This window comes from Lithobates pipiens, unplaced genomic scaffold (genome assembly GCF_037356315.1).
Source record: "Lithobates pipiens isolate NorthernLeopardFrog02 unplaced genomic scaffold, aLitPip1_a1.2 Scaffold_54, whole genome shotgun sequence".
NCBI classification, from domain to species: domain Eukaryota; kingdom Metazoa; phylum Chordata; class Amphibia; order Anura; family Ranidae; genus Lithobates; species Lithobates pipiens.
In genome coordinates, this window is record NW_027507876.1 from 2637173 (window position 1) to 2656905 (window position 19733).

Below are 19733 nucleotides of genomic sequence, written 5' to 3' on the forward strand. Positions count from 1 at the left end.
GTGCCCCCATTGTTGGTGTCATGTTGGAGGAATAGTGCCTCATTGTTGGTGTCATGTTGGGGGAATAGTGCCTCATTGTTGGTGTCATGTTGGGGAATAGTGCCCCATTGTTGGTGTCATGTTGGAGGAATAGTGCCTCATTGTTGGTGTCAATGGGAAGAAAAGTGCCCCAAGGACTGGATAAGGACTATCAAAGGGCCTCATTTGGCCCAGGGGCCTGTGTTTGGAGACCTCTGGTATGGAGTACAGCTGGGATGTAGAGCTGACACTCTATTAGTAGAGGTGTGATGGTGCCGTGTGGTGTGGGAGTCAGGTGTAGAGGTGCAGGGAGCACACAGGGTGATGTCCGCACAGCTGTTCCAGCACTGAATTACATCCCCCCCCCCCCCCCACCTTCCTTACATCGGCTCCCCCTCTCCTTCCCTCCCCTCCACATCTCAGGGGGATCAGAGCGGACCGCACCACCAATCCCCACCTAGAGGGGGGCAGGAGGCAGATCGGAGGAGAGCCGTGCACCATTCCCGGAGTCCGCATCCTCCGCTCCCCCCGCTCTCATGGACCAGTCCTGCTCCCCTATTTAATTCCCTCTACTGCTGCATCATATCTGCTCTGTCACTAGTTCAGCTGTGTCCTGATAGGGGAGAACCCGATCCCCTCCGATCTCTTCCGATCCCCTCCGATCTCTTCCGATCTCCTCCTCCCTGGAATAATCCTCTGCCCATTGTCATTCTTCTTCTATTTCTTCTGAATGCAGTGCGAGTTCTCCCCGGGGAGAAGCTGGCCGATCCCCCCCCCAGTCTGATCACTGAGCACCGACTTCACCACCACCGAGGATCCACTACCGGACTATTGTCTGCACACCTACCGACATGTACCTACCTGTCCTCCTCCTCCACCTCCTGACTCTCATCGGATTATCAGGGGCCAATGTGTCCAACTATGACCGTGAGTCCAATCTACCATCATCCCCATCCTCATCATCCCCATCATCCCCTTCATCCCCTTCATCATCACTATGGGATAGAGGGGGGGCTGTCATCATATATATATATATATATATATATAGGGGGAGAGAAGAAAGTCTGGGTGTATGTATATATAGGTACAGAGTACAATACAGGAGGTAGAGAATACAGTATATGTATATCTGGGGTATAGAACATAATATATGTATATATATATATAGGGAGTATAGAATATAGTATATGTATATGGGTGGGATAGAACAGAATATATGTATATAAAAGGGTAAAAAAAAGGGAAAAATTTGAAATAAAGATATATAGAATACAATATATGTATATATAGGGAGTATACAATACAGTATATGTATATAGGTGGGATAGAATAGAATATATGTATATAAAAGGATAAAAAAAGGAAAAATAATTATATATATATATATATAGTACAATATACAGGGTATAGAATACAATGTATGTATATATAGGGAGTATAGAATACAGAATACAGTATATAGGTGGGATAGAATATATGTATATATAAGGATAAAAAAAGGAAAATATAAAATATATATATATATATATATATATATATATATATATATATATATATATATATATATATATATATATATATGTGTGTGTGTATTACAATAGACAAGGTATAGAACACAATATATGTATATATAGGGGTTATAGGATACAATATATGTATATAGGTGCGATAGAGTAGAATATATGTATGTATAACGGTATAAAACACAATATATACATATATATTACAATATAGAGGGTATACAATAAAATATACGTGTGTATATATATATATATATATATATATATATATATATATATATATATTATAGTATATGTACAAAGTGAATATAATACAATATATGTATGGTTAATATACAATACAATATAGCAGGTATACATTACAATATATGAATGGGGTGCATAGAATACAGTACATGTATAGGAGGTATAGAATACAGTATATGTATAGTGTGTATATACAGTTATAGAGACATCTAAAGACATGTGTCCATGTATATACACTACATGTGATGTAAAAAAAACACAAAATATATATGCCTTCATCTTTTTATATGTATATGTATGCGTGTGCATGTACATATGTGTGTGTGTGTGTATATATATATATATGGCAGACACACATATACTGTACATCTTATAAACAGTCCACCGGCGAGCACGCAGTGTATCTGTGTCGTACCTCCATAGGATTCATAGCCACAAGTCATCCTAAGGGCTCATTTACAACGTCACACATTAACGCACATTGTGTTGACATACAATTCTGGGCAAGTTGTGTGTTTGTGAGAGAAGACCAGGAACGGTTTATCGCAGGTCAGCGCAGGCAGAATGCAGCAGCCGGACGTTTTGTAGCCCCCCCAATGTGTTGGCGTGAAGAGGTCTGGCTGAAGACAATGGGATTGTCATGTCTGTGCATTTTGCCTGTGCTGGACAGTGATGGGAATGCAGGGCGATGGATGGAGGGGGGCTGTGACCTCTTTATGAACACAGGAGATGTCGGGGTATGGTGGTACGGTTCCAGGGCAGGTTAGGGTTACCCAGCTGTAGCGATTTATGGGTCAGTAATTGCTGTGGGTTGTTACCAGCTTTGGGTATGGTGCTATTGATAAGCAGTACAGCCTTGTGATGGGTCGTGTGAGATGTTTTGGTTTGGATGTATGGAGGATTGGGGGGGGGGGGGGTGCTGTAGCAGACCTCTTAATATATGCAAACACACCCTCTTCTGGTATACGGAACAAACTGCCACCTGTACTTTGCAGAGATTGTAATGAAGCGTTTATACAGCAGCGCTGGCTGGCAGCGTCCTAGTGGAAAGTTAATGTTGGTTAACCCTTGGATCCAAGCTTGGATGGAGCTTGGTAGCTGTGGTGGAGCTGCAGATCTAAGTGTGCCAAGGCACGTTGGGTTTTGTAGTTTTTACCCATCACATGACCAGCCTTTGATCTCCCCCCCCCCCCCAAAGTCTGCTGGGATTTGTAGTTCCACCAGAGCTGGTGAGCAGAAGACCACCTAAGACTTGCTCATCTTTTCCTAACATGCCAGACAGGTGGAAATGTCTTCTTCTGCAGCCTTGATAATGTTAAATGATGACCGGTCACGCTGGGATTTGTAGTTTCACTGTAGATGCTGAGCAATAAATCGTTTCCACCAAACTCCAGCTGGCATTGCTGGCATTTGTGGCTCCACCTCAACTGATGAACCTTCTAGTTGAGCCCTGGCTTGGTTTAGCAATGGCTGGAAGGTGGTGCTGGGTTTTGTAGTCTTACTAAAGGTTGATCATGTTTATCTGGTTCCTTTGCAAACCCCCCTCTTGCGTTAGGTTCTAAGCCTTAACCCTTCCACCATCTGCCGCAAGGAACTCTTAACAAGCCAACTAAAGCCAGCTGAACTAATTCGTCCTTGCGTTTCCTTTCTGTGGCTTCTCCCTTTGGTGGAAGGAAAAAAAGAATTTTCTGTTTGTGCCTGTAATTTATGGAAACGGGAGAAGACGGGGGATCGGGAGTCCCACCACTCTGCAGTAGGCACGGACATTGAAAATATTTGAAATGCTCGGTGTGGGACTCGTGCCAGGATAATTAGCGGGTCAGATTAACAGAAAGTCCATTGTCAACATTCATTTTTTTCTGTGCATGGTGGGAGCTGCTTGTGTTCCTAATGCCACATTCCATCGAGTGGATGGTGGGAGATCCTTTATTTTTCAGCTTAGTAATGGGGGCAGCTCGTACAGAAGTGATATATATAGATATATAGATAGAGAGAGAGAGAGAAGGTTTATTAAAATCACATTTAAAATGAGAGATGGGCCAAGTGCCGTAAGCCATAGTAACCCATCACATCTTGCCTTCCGCTGATCTGAATACAATACACTCCTATGACCCGAGCAGAATTATTTCAGTGCCCATATTATTATATCAGTCCGGACAAGGCGCAATTATTGACGATTGGTTGCTGTAGGTTACAGCAGGTTCATACTTAAAGTTGCACTAAACTCCACTAAATATTCCATTCAAGTATGTATTCTTAACTAAAATAAGTCCCTCTCATCCTCCTCCAAATATCCAAATCCCTTTTTTAACTGTTGTGATACAACTTTCTGTTTAGAGGTTGGCTACGCTCATTCTCCATGGTCCCACTGCATGCAAGACTGTAGCCACCCCCTCTTGCTCACGCCGAAGATGAACCAAGTACTATGACTATGGGATTTATAATGTGCCTAAAGACGGGACACTAACCGGCACTGCCCATTCCAAGCAATTGGACGTTGAGGGGGGAATGAGAGGTTCGGAAACGTGGCCATCTTGACTAAGGGCAGATGATCCATGTAGCGTTTACTTCCTGGAATCCTTCTGCCCTTAGCTCAAGCATGCATGCAGGAGGGCGTGCTTAGCTGAGAAAGCCCCTTCTCCTCTTCTCCCCTTCTGAAGACTCCTGGGATGTATGAGATCATTTGCCCAGGCGAGAAACCATGACGTAACTGAAGATATGTTAATAAAGAAGTTTAAAACTAGTAAATATGATCTACTTTTCCTACCTATATACTAATGATAGATAGTGGCTGTGTATGGGTTGATTTTTAGAGAATAGGAATATTGTTTGTTTATTGTCACTTTAACCTTTTTGTATTAAAACATTGTATTTTTCGGACAAACAGAATAGTGATATATGTAGAAGATATTTTGTTGAATGTTTGTATCTATTTAGCTAAAGAACCCTGGAACATTTTCATACATCATCCAAAGGGGCTGAATAGGTTACAAGAAAAGTGACTGTTGCATTTTCTCTAGTGGAGGCCAGACCAGCCTTTCTCGACCGGTTTACCTTCCGAGGAACCCTTGAAATCGTTTTCAAGTCTAGGGGAACCCGTGCAAAAACATGTAATTGAGGATTGAAGGAAGAATGCCCATTATGTTGGTACTTAGTGGGAAGAATGCCCCTTACATTGGTGGTCAGTGGGTAGAACGTTTCCCTATATTGGTGGCTAGTGGAAATAGTGTCTCCTTAGATAGGTGGTTAGTGGGAAGAATGGTCCTTACATTGGTGGCCTCCTTACAATATCTCCTTACATTGGTGGTCAGTGGGTAGAACATTTCGCTATATTGGTGGCTAGTGGAAATAGTTTCTCCTTAGATTGGTGGTCAGTGGGAAGAATGGTCCTTACATTGGTGGCCTCCTTAAAATATCTCCTTACATTGGTGGTCAGTGGGTAGAACATTTCCCTATATTGGTGGTCAGTAGGCAGAATTCTCCTTACATTGGAGGTCAGTGGGTAGAACTTCTCCCTATATTGGTGGTCAGTCAGAAGAATGTCTCCTTACATTGGTGGTCAGTGGGTAGAACATTTCCCTATATTGGTGGTCAGCGGGTAGAATGCTCCTTACATTGTTGGTCAGTGGGTATAAATTCTCCCTATATTGGTGGTTAGTGGGTAGAACGTCTCCCTATATTGGTGGTCAGTTAGAAGAATGTCTCCTTACATTGGTGGTTAGTAGGTAGAATGTTTACCTGGTGGTCTGTGGGAAGAATGACTCTTACATTGGTGGCCAGGGGGAAGAATCTCGCCTTAGATTGGTATCTAGTGGGAAGATTGCCCCCATTATGGTCAGCTAAAAAGGCCATTGGTGACATGCCACCAGCTCTTTCAAATTAAGCAGGCACCATCGTATAAGAGATAGATAAGCCACAGCTCAAAGAACCCTTGGAGGAACCTTAGGGTTCCACAGAGCCCTGGTTGAGAATGGCTGGGCTAGGCAGTTAAAGACAGGACTTGACTGGCTGTAGGAGGCAACCACCTAAAGTTAGCTATGCACCAGTTCTCTGACTTTGGCCCTTGTCTGTACAAATTACTAGGTCTTGGAATCGGTACCTTGTGAGGAGTGTTTTGATAGTTATTATACCGTATTAAAAATATTTTTAATCAGTAATGATTTCTCAGTGATGGTTATATATTGTGTACATTATGAATCAGTGTCATTTTTTGGGGTGTTTAGGATTACAATGGAACACGATCCAGGCTATGCCCTCAAGTCAATATTAGAGTAGCATAAACAAGGCGAGTCTGGAGCCGCGATCATGAATACTAATTTATCTAATGGATGGGGCGTTTTGCCACAATAAATACATCTTAAAGCAGCTCTGTTGTCATTAAACGTCTTGATCTCAAATAACTTCATTGTTGTATCATCATTGTTGTGATAGATTTTGACAGAAGAAGGAGATATCTGTCAGGTGTATTCAGGTGGGGAATATACTGTCATGACATTCTACAAGAACCACATTCTATCAAGTCCTGAGGGACATACGTGATATATATCCTACAACTTGAAAACTCTTGTATAAGGTTCTTGGTGCAATTATAGTAATCATTTGATGTGTGTAGGCCTTAAAGGATAATGTCACCCTAAACTGATATTTCAGCTTTAGAGTAGAGGCCAGTGGGTTGAAATAACCTCTAGATCAGTGATTCTCAACCAGGGTTCCGTGGAAAAATAGGGTTCATCCAGAGGTTGCTAGGGGTTCCATCAGGATTGAGCAATTTCTGCCTCTCAGATAAGTTCCCACTCACACCATTGATCTTTTTAGCTATCTGTAAGGATGTAATTCTTCCCAATGACCACAAGTGTAAGGACCATTCTTCCCACTGACCATCACACTAATGTATCATGAGTTGTAGATTTTTTTTAGCAGGGGTTCCCCGAAACCAAAGAACTATTTCAAGGGTTCCTCTGTGTTGAAAAGTTTGAGAAAGGCTGCTCTAGATGCTCAGGGTTCTCTGGGACTCCGGTGGCATGGTTGTCCTATGTATTTCATGTAATGCACAAGTAGAGACTCATTAGTGTGACCTTCTCATTATCGCTGCCGTCGGTGGGCAGTGCTTCGAACTCTGGCATCCAAGTACTGGCATCTTATTTTGAGCCAGTTCAGATGTTCCTGAGAATATCTCTAACACACGGGGGGATAGATTTACCTGCATCTGCTCAAAAATTAAATGGGGGGAGGGGGGAAATGCCCTACATCTTACTGCTTCTTTAATAGAGCTACAAACTCTCATTCTTTAAATTCTTACTTTGGACAAAATGTAAAAAATTCCACATCTATTCCTGTCAAATTTAATTTCCCTCCTGTGCCATATTCTATATAAATATAATATATATATATATATATATATATATATATATATATATATATATATATATATATATATATAATTCTGATTACATGGGGTAAATTATGCAAATGTTATATTAAGTGGTGAAAAAGCTTCTCACTTCCAAATGATGACCACATATGCAAATTCCCTGCCGTTTCTCTCATTAACCACGCCTCCCCTCCCTTTCTTTCGTCCTTTCTTTTTTCGTCCTTTCTTTCTTTCTTTCTTTTGTTCTTTCTTTTGTTCTTTCGTTCGTTCTTTCGTTCGTTCGTTCGTCGTTCGTTCGTTCGTTCTTTCTTTCGTTCTTTCTTTTTTTTCTCTTTACAGTATATTTTAAGGCAGTCACTTTGTAAGATTTGATGAGGGCAGACCCTTTTTATACTGAAGACCAGTGGTCCAATTATGTTCCCGTGAAAGAAAATGAGGTTTGGGTGATGGACTGGGAATCATTTTTCAATGACTTTGTGAAGACAGTCTTATCTCGTATTCCATGTGCTGTGGTAATGAACTATATTTTAATTAGGGATTATAAAAGTTTCATTACAACTAAGTATTTTTCTTTTTAATGATATTTAAGAAAATCACTGTGTTTTTAAGTATACAGACAGCATTCACAACAATCTCTGCCAGTAATGGCGTTGACCCTACCACATGCTTCGCACACATTATGGTTAATCTTAATAACTACCCGGTATACTTCAGGATTAAAGGAGCGAACAGGAGATACCAAGCAAAATCTATGCAAACGTGAGAAATTTTGAACTCTAAGCCGGAATCCTCACTGTGAAAGGAGACCATAATTCCCACTAATGCTGGGGGCTCATGGCTTAAGTACAAATTAGGCCCATAGGAGTTTAAATGGCTCCGTGGTCATCCGTTATTATTTTTTTTATATATTTTTTTGCAAGATTAGAAAGGGTTCTGTTAATGTATGAAAAAGAATATTGAGTTTGTACGGCCAACATTACTGTCTCTAAATGTCATTACTGTCTCTAAACGGTTGCTCACCCTTCCTAGAGTTGTGCACCTTGGCAGTGGTGAGGCTGACACCTCAAACCTCCATATTGTATGCCTGTCTGGTTCTCACTGAACCCTGTTTGAAATCTCTCCCATGTACCAGGAACTATTGAGATACGTAATTTACTGCGGCCGCAGAATTCGGAATTCAGAGCTGTCAGCTATGAGGACATGCTTCCAAACAGACAACCTAGTAATCAACTCGGCGTTCCTAGAGGAATGGAAGCTTGTGATAACCTGATGAGCACTGAGACATTTCCCAAATCACCGATACATTGGAAATAAATGAACGGACAGCGTGGCCATGTAGCTGTTTATACATTTGCTTTTTTTTTTTTTTTCACAAGGCTGCATTGATGGAATTCTGTCTCCCTTTGGTTTCGGCACTGTGAACCATGCTTTAAATATTCACTGAAGGCTCCCTTTTCTGGGGGGACAATTATTTTTCTTAAGGGTTCCAACTGTAGCTTCAGGCAACTCTAAATATGTACCATTTTTAATATGATTGGTTTAAGATGTTCTACAGGAAAGAGTCACATGACTTCTTCATACAAAATGGAACTACTTTGTGATTCGAGCCCCTTAAAGCATTAATTACCATGGGAAAGTCAATGACTGAGAAATGTTTGAGTCCTAATCCAACAGATGCGTTTCGAGAAGTTGCTACTATAAATACATATTTAATTCTAAGTTTCTATGGCAGCACATCCCAAACAATAATAAGCTGTCAGAGGACTACATGAAGCCTCAGCAGTGCCGAGACTGATATTAAAATTAATGAGCTGAGGACAGGAAATTTTTGAATGAAATGTAGGGCCCTGAAGCTAGGGCCAGTGGGTATACTGAGCAGGGTTGGGTAGGTTAGAGCCAAAGCACATACATGCTGGAAAGCTGTCTTCATGGTCTAGATGGCATCTAATGATCTTGGCCCATTCTGAAATATTGCTTTCTCCTTGTGGGATGGTTTAAAGTGGTAGTAAGCCGCCCCCCCCCCCCCCAAAAAAAAAAGGGTCCCCTGCAGGTTTAAGCCATAAGGTGCTAGTATGCACCACATACTGGCACATTATGGCTCACTTACCCATACACTTCCGTCTAATGCCGCGTACACACGATCGGACTTTCCGGCGGACCAAAATCCATCAGAAATTTTCGATCGTGTGTGGGCTCCAGCTGACTTTTTTTCCCCAAAAGTCAGACAAACCTAGAAATAAAACATGTTTCAAATCTATCCGACAGACTCAAGTTCGACGGACTAAAAATCGTGAAAGCCGTTCGTCTGTGTGCTAGTCCAACAAACCAAATACGACGCAAGGGCAGCTATTGGCTACTGGCTATTGAACTTCCTTGTTTAGTCCCGTTTATGTCATCACGTTCAAAATGAAGGGACTTTCGAATGAACTTAGTCCGGTCATGTGTGGCCAAGTCTGTTTAGTTCAGAAAGTCTGTCGGACCTCCGCTGAAAGTCCGTCGGGAAGACCGTCGGACCCAGTCCATCGAAAAGTCCGGTCGTGTGTACGCGGCATAAGTTCACGGGCTCTGTCCATCTGAGTGGCTGGGGCCGCAATGACGGCACTCCCGTGTTTTTGAGCCAGAGTTCTGGCTGCGGCAAGGTTCTGTGCATCTAACAGCATATCTAAGGCATCTAAGTGGATCCTGACATCATTGTCAAAATCAATGCAGAGCTTGGACTGGCTTTGTGATGTCAACCAACAGCGGTCTTTAGCTTACTGTTGGCTAAATATGGATCACAGGAGTGGAAAACCAAGTGCACTCCTGTGACCCATGGAAAAGATATAGCCAAATGAGCTTTGGCCATACTACTTTAAATATTTTCTAAAGATGGCCTTAGATATGCCATAGTTTTAAAACCCTTTTCTGTACTGTCCTGCTAATGTTCTTTTCTAATAGTGATTGGTCATATAATAAGTATCAATATAGATCAGTGATGAGCAATGGCCCATGACAGACAACCACTTTTCCTTTAAAGGCTACAAAAAATGTCAAACCTTGGCATGCGAGAGGTAGCGTGATCTGTGCCCGCATTCTCCACCAAAAAATAAATAAAAAATTCAAACCTTATTGGCTACGTCAAATAACAGCAAATCATACATCATTGCATTGTATAGTGTCCGTATGACCGATACCACCAGTCATATTACAGTTATTCATATTCAAGTGTGATATATTAAAGGGGAACCTGTCATAGGAGAAATATGTAGGCTGCCACTGACATCTTCCTCTGAAAATGCTAATTGCTTGGTTATTATATTAATGATATGGCTTTTTTTTATTGCGACAATCAGAAAGTATTGAAGACTCAGAGAAAAGACATTTGACTGTCTTCCAGCGTATATGCCAAAATGCTTTTTTTGGGTCTATGACAATCTGCATTTTCAGAAGGCTATCCTCCACCATATTTTACTCATGACAGGTGTACTTTAAATGAATGGTAACATTTGGTCTGTTTGTCTTCCTCCAGCATTTTATATAAGAGGTCTGCTGCTCTGTAAATGACCTTTTTCATTCCACTAACTAGACTTCCAATACATTGCAGTTCTGTAAATAGTACATATTGGTTACGAAAGATATAATTAAAGGCTGGTTAGGGTGATTAATGTTACTTTATTTACTAGGTAATTGATTTAGAGGTCACAGCAAGGGCATGCCCTTTGAGGGTTGTAATAATGCATACAAAACTCGGTGTACGTATGTACAAACACTGAATTTGGGCCCAATCAAAAAAAAATGCTATTAATAGAACTATTTAGCTAGAGAATTTTTTAAGAAAAAAAAATGGAAGCATCCCAAATTAAAATTGGTTTGCCTTGGAACAGATGAAAATCACATTCATATTTCGCAAAACAAAGCAGACACATAGGGGTCGAATTAAATATTCACCCAATTGTCTTATTGGATATCTAGTTGGATACAAATGGGAAATCTATGAACCCGATGTAAATGTGTGTGAACGCATTTATAAATAGACCTGATAGTGTATCGAAGCTACACAACCACATCATTTTAATGGCGGCATGTGTTTTGCAGCTCATACAAACATCTATAAATACAACACGAGATATATTGTACCATTCAATATAAAGGCATGCACAAACTGCTATATTATGCATTCTGTTCCCAAGCGGCCAAAACAATTGTGCATGCTTTCATTTGGGCAGAATGAGTATTTTTAGTGCTCGTAGATATACAGCAGCCAAGACTGGATTTCTGCATAGCCAGCGTAGGCCATGGCCTAGGGCAGCAGGATTGCCAGGGGTGGCATACATCATTTTGACAAGTGCATAATGCATTCCCATGTTTAATCAGATGATCCAGACTATGGCCATGCGATCTGGTTGCAACCTCTCTGTTGATGTCTTTGCCCAGTTTGAGCAAATACATGGTACAATATTCCATCAACAAAAATACACAGTTTGCCATACTCTTCTAGTCATTGTTTCTAGGTGTACAGATGTAGGATGGGAGTGCTGTCGCTTCAACCTTTTACCTGAGCCTCCTCAACCTGTTTGGGTAGGAGGCAAGCAACACAAGGTCTTGGGCAGTGGTTCCCAACTTCATTCCTCAAGTACCCATGTACGTACCTCAAGTAGGTCATGAGGGCTTGGCTAATGACTTCTCTGGAGTAGTTCAAATTTACATATCAATATCAGCAATTTTTAGTTTATTTAGGCTGCACAGTTTGTAAAAGCGGAAATGCATTAAAAACTGTAGAGAATTATGTAGTTACCACTATAAGTGATTTTTAAGGAACGGAAAGGTTCGCTTTAGGAATATTTTATTTCTATTATGGATTCTATTGTGGTAAACAATTGCTGAATCGTGTACAGAGTAGGGTGCTTAGCTTGCATTTTTGTTAAGTGCTGTCTAGGGTTAACATGTTACAATTACATGCTAGAGTGTTCACATTCATTAAACATTTATGCCTCATATTTGGGCTATTAGGACCTAAAGTAAAGGTTAGACCTCAGAATTTATTTTCTCGATATATGTTGCATAGCTTTGGCATGCATCACAATTTTCAGCAAGGAAAAGTAGCTGAAAGGAACAGTAAAACCATTATGATGGTTCAAAGAGGCACTGGTACTCTGGCCACATAGGGTATAGATGGCAACTGTCCCGGATTTCCCGGGACAGTCCAGTATCTCTATTCTGATGATGCTGTGTCTAGATGATAGCATCACCCTTATTTTAGTTAGCGAGCATGCACAGTACCAAAAATAAATTAAAAAAAGCTGAAGGGACTGTGGTCATGTGTGGATAGGTACCACATAATTAAGGATGACAACGTACAGAAAGAGGGTGTGATTGGGGGAAGCACCCATAAAGTGAGTTTAATCTGATTAAACTGGTGGCTGGTTGCGGGCTGTGGGTGAGGATGACAGTGTCCTGGGGACTGGGGCAAAGATGTGGGTAAGTGTGGTTGGGCAAAATTACAATGTCTGTTCAAAGGGTCCTCCTGGCCCACTGGCACTTTGCCAGCATTCCCCTGCCTGTAAAAATACCCGATGCTTCCAGGTATGGGGGGTGGGGGGTGGTGGAATGTGATCTCATGCCATGTGACAGTGCTCAAGTCTAGCAATCAACCAAAATAAAGTGTGATCAGGAAATATACATAACTGTATGTAGTCATTGTAACCATCAGGAATCCTGCTCTGAGAAATACCATGCAGCATTGCTGCGGTGCATGTATGTGTATATGTAAGTATATTCCTATTATTATATTGCTTCCAACTGTCCCACAGTCAGAGGGTCTGTGTCTCTTTTGGAACCAATTAGAATATATATCGCCAGCACACCGTGGATCTCCCAAAAAATTGTCCAAGCAATTTTTTGAAATGATGAACGCAAAAAAAATGGGGTCAGAAGCTGAGTTTAAAGGGAATTCTAGGTGCCAAACACTACAAAGCATGGCTAAAACGCGGTAACTCGCATTTAGCTGTGTTTCGTTTACAGGCATTTTTGCCTATTTAAAAAAAAAAAAAAATACATTTAAAAAAAAAAAAAGCTTCTAAATGCAAACACGGCAAAACGCTGCTAAAAGCGGCAAAACTGACATTTTAAACGTGGGTTACTATCTGTCAAGTTAAATCGTTCAGGAGAGGTTGTAAAAGCGTCCCATGAACATGAAGCCTTGGGGCCAGTTTTTTCTTCACAAAATGCATGCACAGTGTTTTCCATGTATTCCATTGGCTCGAATTCACACAATGCAGTCAGTTTCCGGTCAATTTCCGGTCAGATTCTGCACTGGAAACGGACTGCATGGTGTGAACTAGAGCCATTGCAATACATGGTAAACACGGCATGCATTTTTAGTGCAGAAAAAAAGCGCACAGAACTGCATCTGGTGTGAACGGGCCCTAAAAGTTTAACTCAAGGCAACACTTTTGTTTTTGCATTTGATAATGGAGAGGGAGTAGAATGCCTGTCATGTTTTTATTGCTAAATCGATATTCCTATCACACACGTTCCTGGTATCTGTGGCTCATAAAATGGGGGGTTCTGCAGCGATTACCAGCTGGGTCCTGGAAACATCAATATATAGTAATACATAGTATCACATGCCTGACGAAGGGGTCCTGCGCGGCTCCGAAACGTTGCACTTTCTTTTGTGATGTGATCCTTTCCATTAAAACCTTTTAGATGAAAATTGACGATCCATGGTGTGCTGGAGAATATGTACGCATGTTTTTTTTTGCTGTCTGTGTCCCCAATAGAGGCGATTCAGTTTGCATTGTGTGCTATACAAGTATTTCATTCATTCATTCAGAGATTCGCCCTCTTAAATTGTCATGTTTACGAGAGTGAAAGTGAAAGAAAATCACAAATTTTGGGCTGTCACTAGAACATGAATAAAGGGTAAATCTTCCAATGGAGACATTCGTTTTAGTGACAACCAGAGTGTCCCTCACTTTGAAGAGATTTTCTGCACTTCCTGTTTTCGGCTATGGGACAGGAAGTGAAGGGAAATCCCTCCAATGAAATGCAAAAAACCTGATGTGGGTATAACCCTCCCTTCATTTATCCAAAATGTAAAAACAATTGTGTTGCCTTTAGTTCTACTTTAATCATTTGTGGATTGTGTAACTGGAGGCATGGTACATACTTTGTGCTAAATGGTGTCGTCCATAATCTCACAAAGGTGGGGGGTATGTCATTATCAACCAGTTGATTATACATTCATTTTAATGGTCTCAAAACAAAATGATCCCTTTTTGGGTAACATGCTTACATGTGTGGAGCAGGCCCAAGAACATCATTGAAAGTGCAAATTTCATTAAATGTATCATAAATTAATGTTAAAAAAATACTGTATATGCTGACACTAAATTTGGCGGAGATAAACTTTCTACATCAGGGGTAGGTAACTTTTAAGAGATGGGGATCTACCTGGACAACATTGAAGAGATCAAAGATTACCGGAGAGCAGCACCCCCCTTTTTAAAGAAACTAGCAAGCCCCCCAATAAAAAGTAACTACAACATTAAAAACCTACTAAAACTGTCACTGTAAAAATATTAGCATACCTTAAATGCTAGCTTCAGTGAAAAACTCATCTTTCACTTTTATTCACAATTTGTTTGTCTGGGGAGCAATTGGTTACCCCCACGAGTCTGATGCTGTAGTAGGTGGTAATAGTAGGCAGATCAGTGTCCAGAGGTCAGTAGTTGGCAGGGCTGTGTCCAGAGGTCAGTAGTTGGCAGGGCTGTGTCCAGAGGTCAGTAGTTGGCAGGGCCGTGTCCAGAGGCCAGTAGAATGTAGGGCCATGCCCAGAGGTCAGTAGGATGTAGGGCAGTGTCCAGAGGTCAGTAGTAGATAGGTCAGTGGTATGTAGGGCAGTGTAAAGAGGTCAGTGGTATGTAGGGCAGTGTACAGAGGTCAGTGGTATGTAGGGCAGTGTACAGAGGTCAGTAATAGGCAGGGCATTGTACAGATATCAGTAGTATGTATGGTAGGGATTGGGAGGGCATGATACAGGGGGTCAGGAGAGCAAGCTATAGGGGAGGTTGGGGGGCACAGTACTGAGGGTGGGGCAGGAGAGTATGGTGGAGTGGCATTGATCCCTGCCGGTGTCACAACGGCAATCCTCTCTCACCTTCCCATCTCGGATCGAGGAGGAGAGCTAGTGGCGAGGGCCGTGAAATACGAATCGCTTGGGCATGTTCGCAGAAGAGCCTGAACCCACCCGAGCTATTCTGGAGGCATTCTCCATTTCCCCACCCTGCAGCCGCACATATGCAAGGGGCTGGGACTGCCGAAGCAAGGACCGGGTCACAACGGGAGGGGGGGGGGCGTCTTTGCGGTCTACCTGTCACTTGTCTGCAGTTGATGGGTAGCCTATGATCGACGGGTTGCAGACCTGGGGTCTACATACACAAGAACTATGACCATGTTTGTTCCAAGCAAGCACTCTCATCAGCTCAGATTTTATATTGGGTATACAGTAAACATAATTTTACGAACAACAGGAAGCTAATTTTTGGCTCTTTCTTCTTATATAAGCTCAACTGGCACAGCACGCCAAGCTTGGGGATTTAATAGTTCATTTAGTTTATAAGTATAACAGTATTATGGTCCATAATAAAATGTAAAAATCTAGCTTAGTTCATATGTAAAAGGATGAAATATATATGATTTAAAGTATAATCTAACAAGGCAAAAGGTTTTTTATCGTTTTTGATAGAATGGAGAGGGATAAGAATACCAGTTTTTCTTGCTGTCTGTGTTCCCATTAGGGTTTGTCATGTTTACAGTTATCAGCAAAAATGAAAGTAAAGGAACATCCTAAATTTGTGGTTGTCCCCAGAACAGGAATAGAGGGGAAATCTTCCAGTGGGGATACACGTTTTGGTGACAAGAGATTCCCATTATTTGGAGGGTTATGGTTTTGGATATGATATGGTTATGGGACAGGAAGTGAAGGAAAATCCCTCCAATGGAACATAGGTGCAAAAAACCTTGACATGAGTTATAAACCTTCCTTATTCTATTGAAAATTAAAAAAAAATAAGTTTTGCCTTTTAGTTCTCCTTTAACATGAAATATAATTTTACCATGATTGATGTGTGTGTGTGATTGCACTAGATCAATAGTAAGTGAAAACTGAGTCTGATCTACTGTAAAGTAATTTTTCCTTAGGGCCTCTTATAGACGGAGAGGAATCAGCCCAAGCGGATGCCCCTACTCGGCGGGGGGGGGATCTCTCTGCTGAGCAGGTGGTTGACAGGTCTGTGTCCACTCGGCTATGTGGAGCAGACACGGACACAGCCCCCTGTTCTCTATGGAGCAGTCGGATGGAAATGGACATGCAGTCCGCTTCCATCCAACTGTCATCCAATCTGATCCGCCGGATGGATGACGAACATATCCCCATCTTTCTCTTTTTAGCAGACTGTATCAGATGCCGTTGGTGTTGGCGATCACATGTCTGCTGACATCCTCTGTCCCATAGAGAACAACGGGTGGTCTGATCGGGTCCGCCTAAAAAAATGGACAGGCGAACCCGATAAGTCCACTGGTGTCAAAGGAGCCTAAAGAAGCAAGTCCATGGTTAAAATACCCTGTTCTGATCCTAGGCTTCCACCTCTTTGATAATGACAAAGGAAGTGCTTGCCAGATGATTCATTCTTGGATGTGTAGGAGATCCTGACGCCAAACTTCATCTCACTTGAAGGGATTTTTTGGGAACATTTCATGGTTAAAAGCATCAACTACATCCAACACGTTTTAGGGGAAGAAGTTTCCCCCTTCTTCAGGGTTTGAGCAGTCAATGTTAATCAAATCATGCTGCCTTTAGTACCATCAAGAGGCGTCAGTCTTCATCAAGCCTCAAAATCGGTCCCCTTGTGCATTCTGTGAAGATTTTATTTACATTGACCGATCAAGCCCAGAAAAAGGGAGAGGCTTTTGCCCCTAAACGTGTTGGATGCTTTTAACTATTAAATGTTCCATAAAGACCATTAAATTAAATTAACTTTTTGTACCAGGTGCTGCTCAGTACACATCCAAGAATTCTTCCCTATGTAACACGGGAGCGAAGGAAAATGAAAGGGTTTGGAATAGCCACCTGTGAATTTCTTTGCTGGCATGTGGAGAAAATCGGATTTAGGAATGTTTATGTATCGGGCCCTTAGCTCAACTGTCTTGCAATTCTTTTTTAAAACTGTCACTACCAATGCTTGCTGTATTGAAAAGGGTTAATTAGGGTAATGAACGGACAGATAAATATGCAGAATTTACACACACCATAGCTCAGACAGATTCTGTTATCAGAGGCATTTTATTACCACTCTTCTTTCCTCAATTTGATTTATACAGTCGGTAAGCATGTCGTAAAAATTTACACATGTAATAAGTGCCATCCATCTCTCGGATGCAGTAATTAGCCGAAGTTCCCGAACTACGGAGGAGCACAGAATTTGGATTGTCACCTCTGACTATTCCACTGACAACCATGCTACAAGATATGAAAGGAAAAATTGTACATGAAAGCCAGAAGAGGTGGAGTAAAAAAAAAAGGATAGCGTCTACATATGTGTTACAAACCGGTAAATTAAATTTTACGCAGGTCATTGGGTTAATGCAGAAGAATTTATCTTTTGCTTTCCTCTGCAAATGCATCCTTTGCTAAATCGTTGCGGTCGGTAGCGCTTTGCTATTTGTTCTTGCTGTTTACGGTAAATATGATTACTTCAGCTCTATTTTAATATTTGTATTAATTATTCAGGGCGGCATTGCAGATATAAGTCGAATTGTTTTGCCTTGACCTGAAAACACGAGTGCTGCATTGTGCGTCAGGGCTTAACAATTCTCTGGAGGAGCAAGATGGGATTCTGGGAGTAATTTTGTGGTAGAGTAGGGACATCTTTGACTACTATATGTCCCAGAATACTTTGCAAATGGCAAGCCATTTACATTTAAAGTCAGTTTTCTTTGTTTGCAACTAGACCACTTTACTTGTAATTGAGCCATTTTGTTTGTAAGTTTGAATGATTTGTGTAAAAAAAAAAAAAAAAAAACTCATTATAAAACTCAATAAAATAAAATCTGTTTAATAATAAAAATCCAGTTTTCTGTAAATTGCCACATTTTCTAAGTTGAACAATTCCGGAATAATTAAAAAGCCGTAAACTGATAGAAACTCAAAAGCCCAGTCAAGTTTCATGCCGCAAAGGCAATAAGCAAAACTAAAACATGAGTGCATAATAATTTTCCTCCTGGCCACCTATAACTTTTGAATAAAAAATACTCTCGTTCTGACGCAGAAGTCTCTGTAAGCTGCCCAACAAGACAGTTATTGGATTTTCGTAGAACGTTAAGTGTGGAGAAGTCCTCTTCAGCTTGGCGCATGCACCCTGCAACCCAGTAGACTATAATAATTCCCATCCCAACAAAATCTAATTACAACCTATGGGGCTACAGGGTGCTTGAGCCAAGTTGCAGTGGACATCTGAGGGCTCAAATTAAGAACTAAATTTGCCTTTGGTGCTCCTTGTGCTATATTCTGTTTTGTAAAATAAAAACTTCATATAAATACTATAAAACCTTGGTCTACAAATATGTAAACTATAAAACATAATTTTGAAATTTAAAATTGTAGTTTCCCTTTCAGTGCTCCATAAACTGGTTCCTCGGGTATCATACCACCAAGCCACCTACTCCAGATCTTAAGGCTGTATTCATACCGGAGCTTGAGGTCCTTGAAATGCTTTTTGTTTGCTCACATGTTCTCAGACATATTCAAGCTTGAGCATTTTTGTTTTAGCTAGTTACTCGGAGAAAGAGAGGCATGAAATAGCGCAAACAATGAGCGTAATGCATTTTTCAGGTGCTCCCATAGAAGTGTATAGGTACCAAAAACACAATGCTGCACTAAAGACGCTCATGTACTTTTTTTAAGTTTCAAGAGACACGATACTCCAAGTGTAAATGGGCACCGTTAAATATAATGGAAATCTTGAAAGGCTTTGGGAAATGTACTTCAAATTGCCTAGATATGAACAGGACCGAATTTGTCTGGATATTGCCCCAGAGAGGATGAATAAGACAGAAACTAGGCAAATGGGACCCCTTTGCACCAATACCTTTGAATTACATTGATAAGGATTATAATAAGTACAGAGTAGCTGTCCTACTTGAATTGCCTGTACTGGCATGAAGAGCATCACAAACCTACTGCCGGCAAGTCCATCCACCCTCATGAAGTAAGAGGCAAGTGCACCACTTTGACTTATCCCCTGATTTACTTTAAGCCCTTGTACACACGGTCGGAGATTCTGAGGGAATTTGTCCGATCAGACCGTTTTGTCGGATATTCCGACTGTGTGCGGTCTCCATCGGACTGTTTCCGTCGGAGTATCCGATGGACCAAGTTTTCCAACTTGTTGGTAAAATTTTCCGACAAAATGCTCCCATCGGACATACTCCGATCATGTGTAGAGAATTCCGATCGGTCAAAGTGCCACACATGCTCAGATCAAATTCCTACATCAAAGCTATTGGCTACTAGCCTGAACATAGTCCCGTCGTAACGA

At 41.3% G+C, this 19733-nt stretch overlaps 1 protein-coding gene across 6 annotated transcripts in view; it reads left to right on the forward strand.

Annotated features, from left to right (window-relative positions):
* Positions 1-515: 515 nt before the first annotated feature.
* The window catches only part of CADM3 (cell adhesion molecule 3), a 613828-nt gene continuing 594610 nt past the window's right edge, over positions 516-19733 (forward strand). Inside the window, exon 1 of one of the 6 annotated variants that reach the window (XM_077467383.1) lies at positions 516-945. In XM_077467383.1, the coding sequence (XP_077323509.1) occupies positions 870-945 (76 nt within the window). In that variant the 5' untranslated portion in view covers positions 516-869. The remainder of the gene's footprint in view (positions 946-19733) is intronic. The other 5 variants (XM_077467378.1, XM_077467381.1, XM_077467380.1 and 2 more) reach the window with 5 other exon arrangements.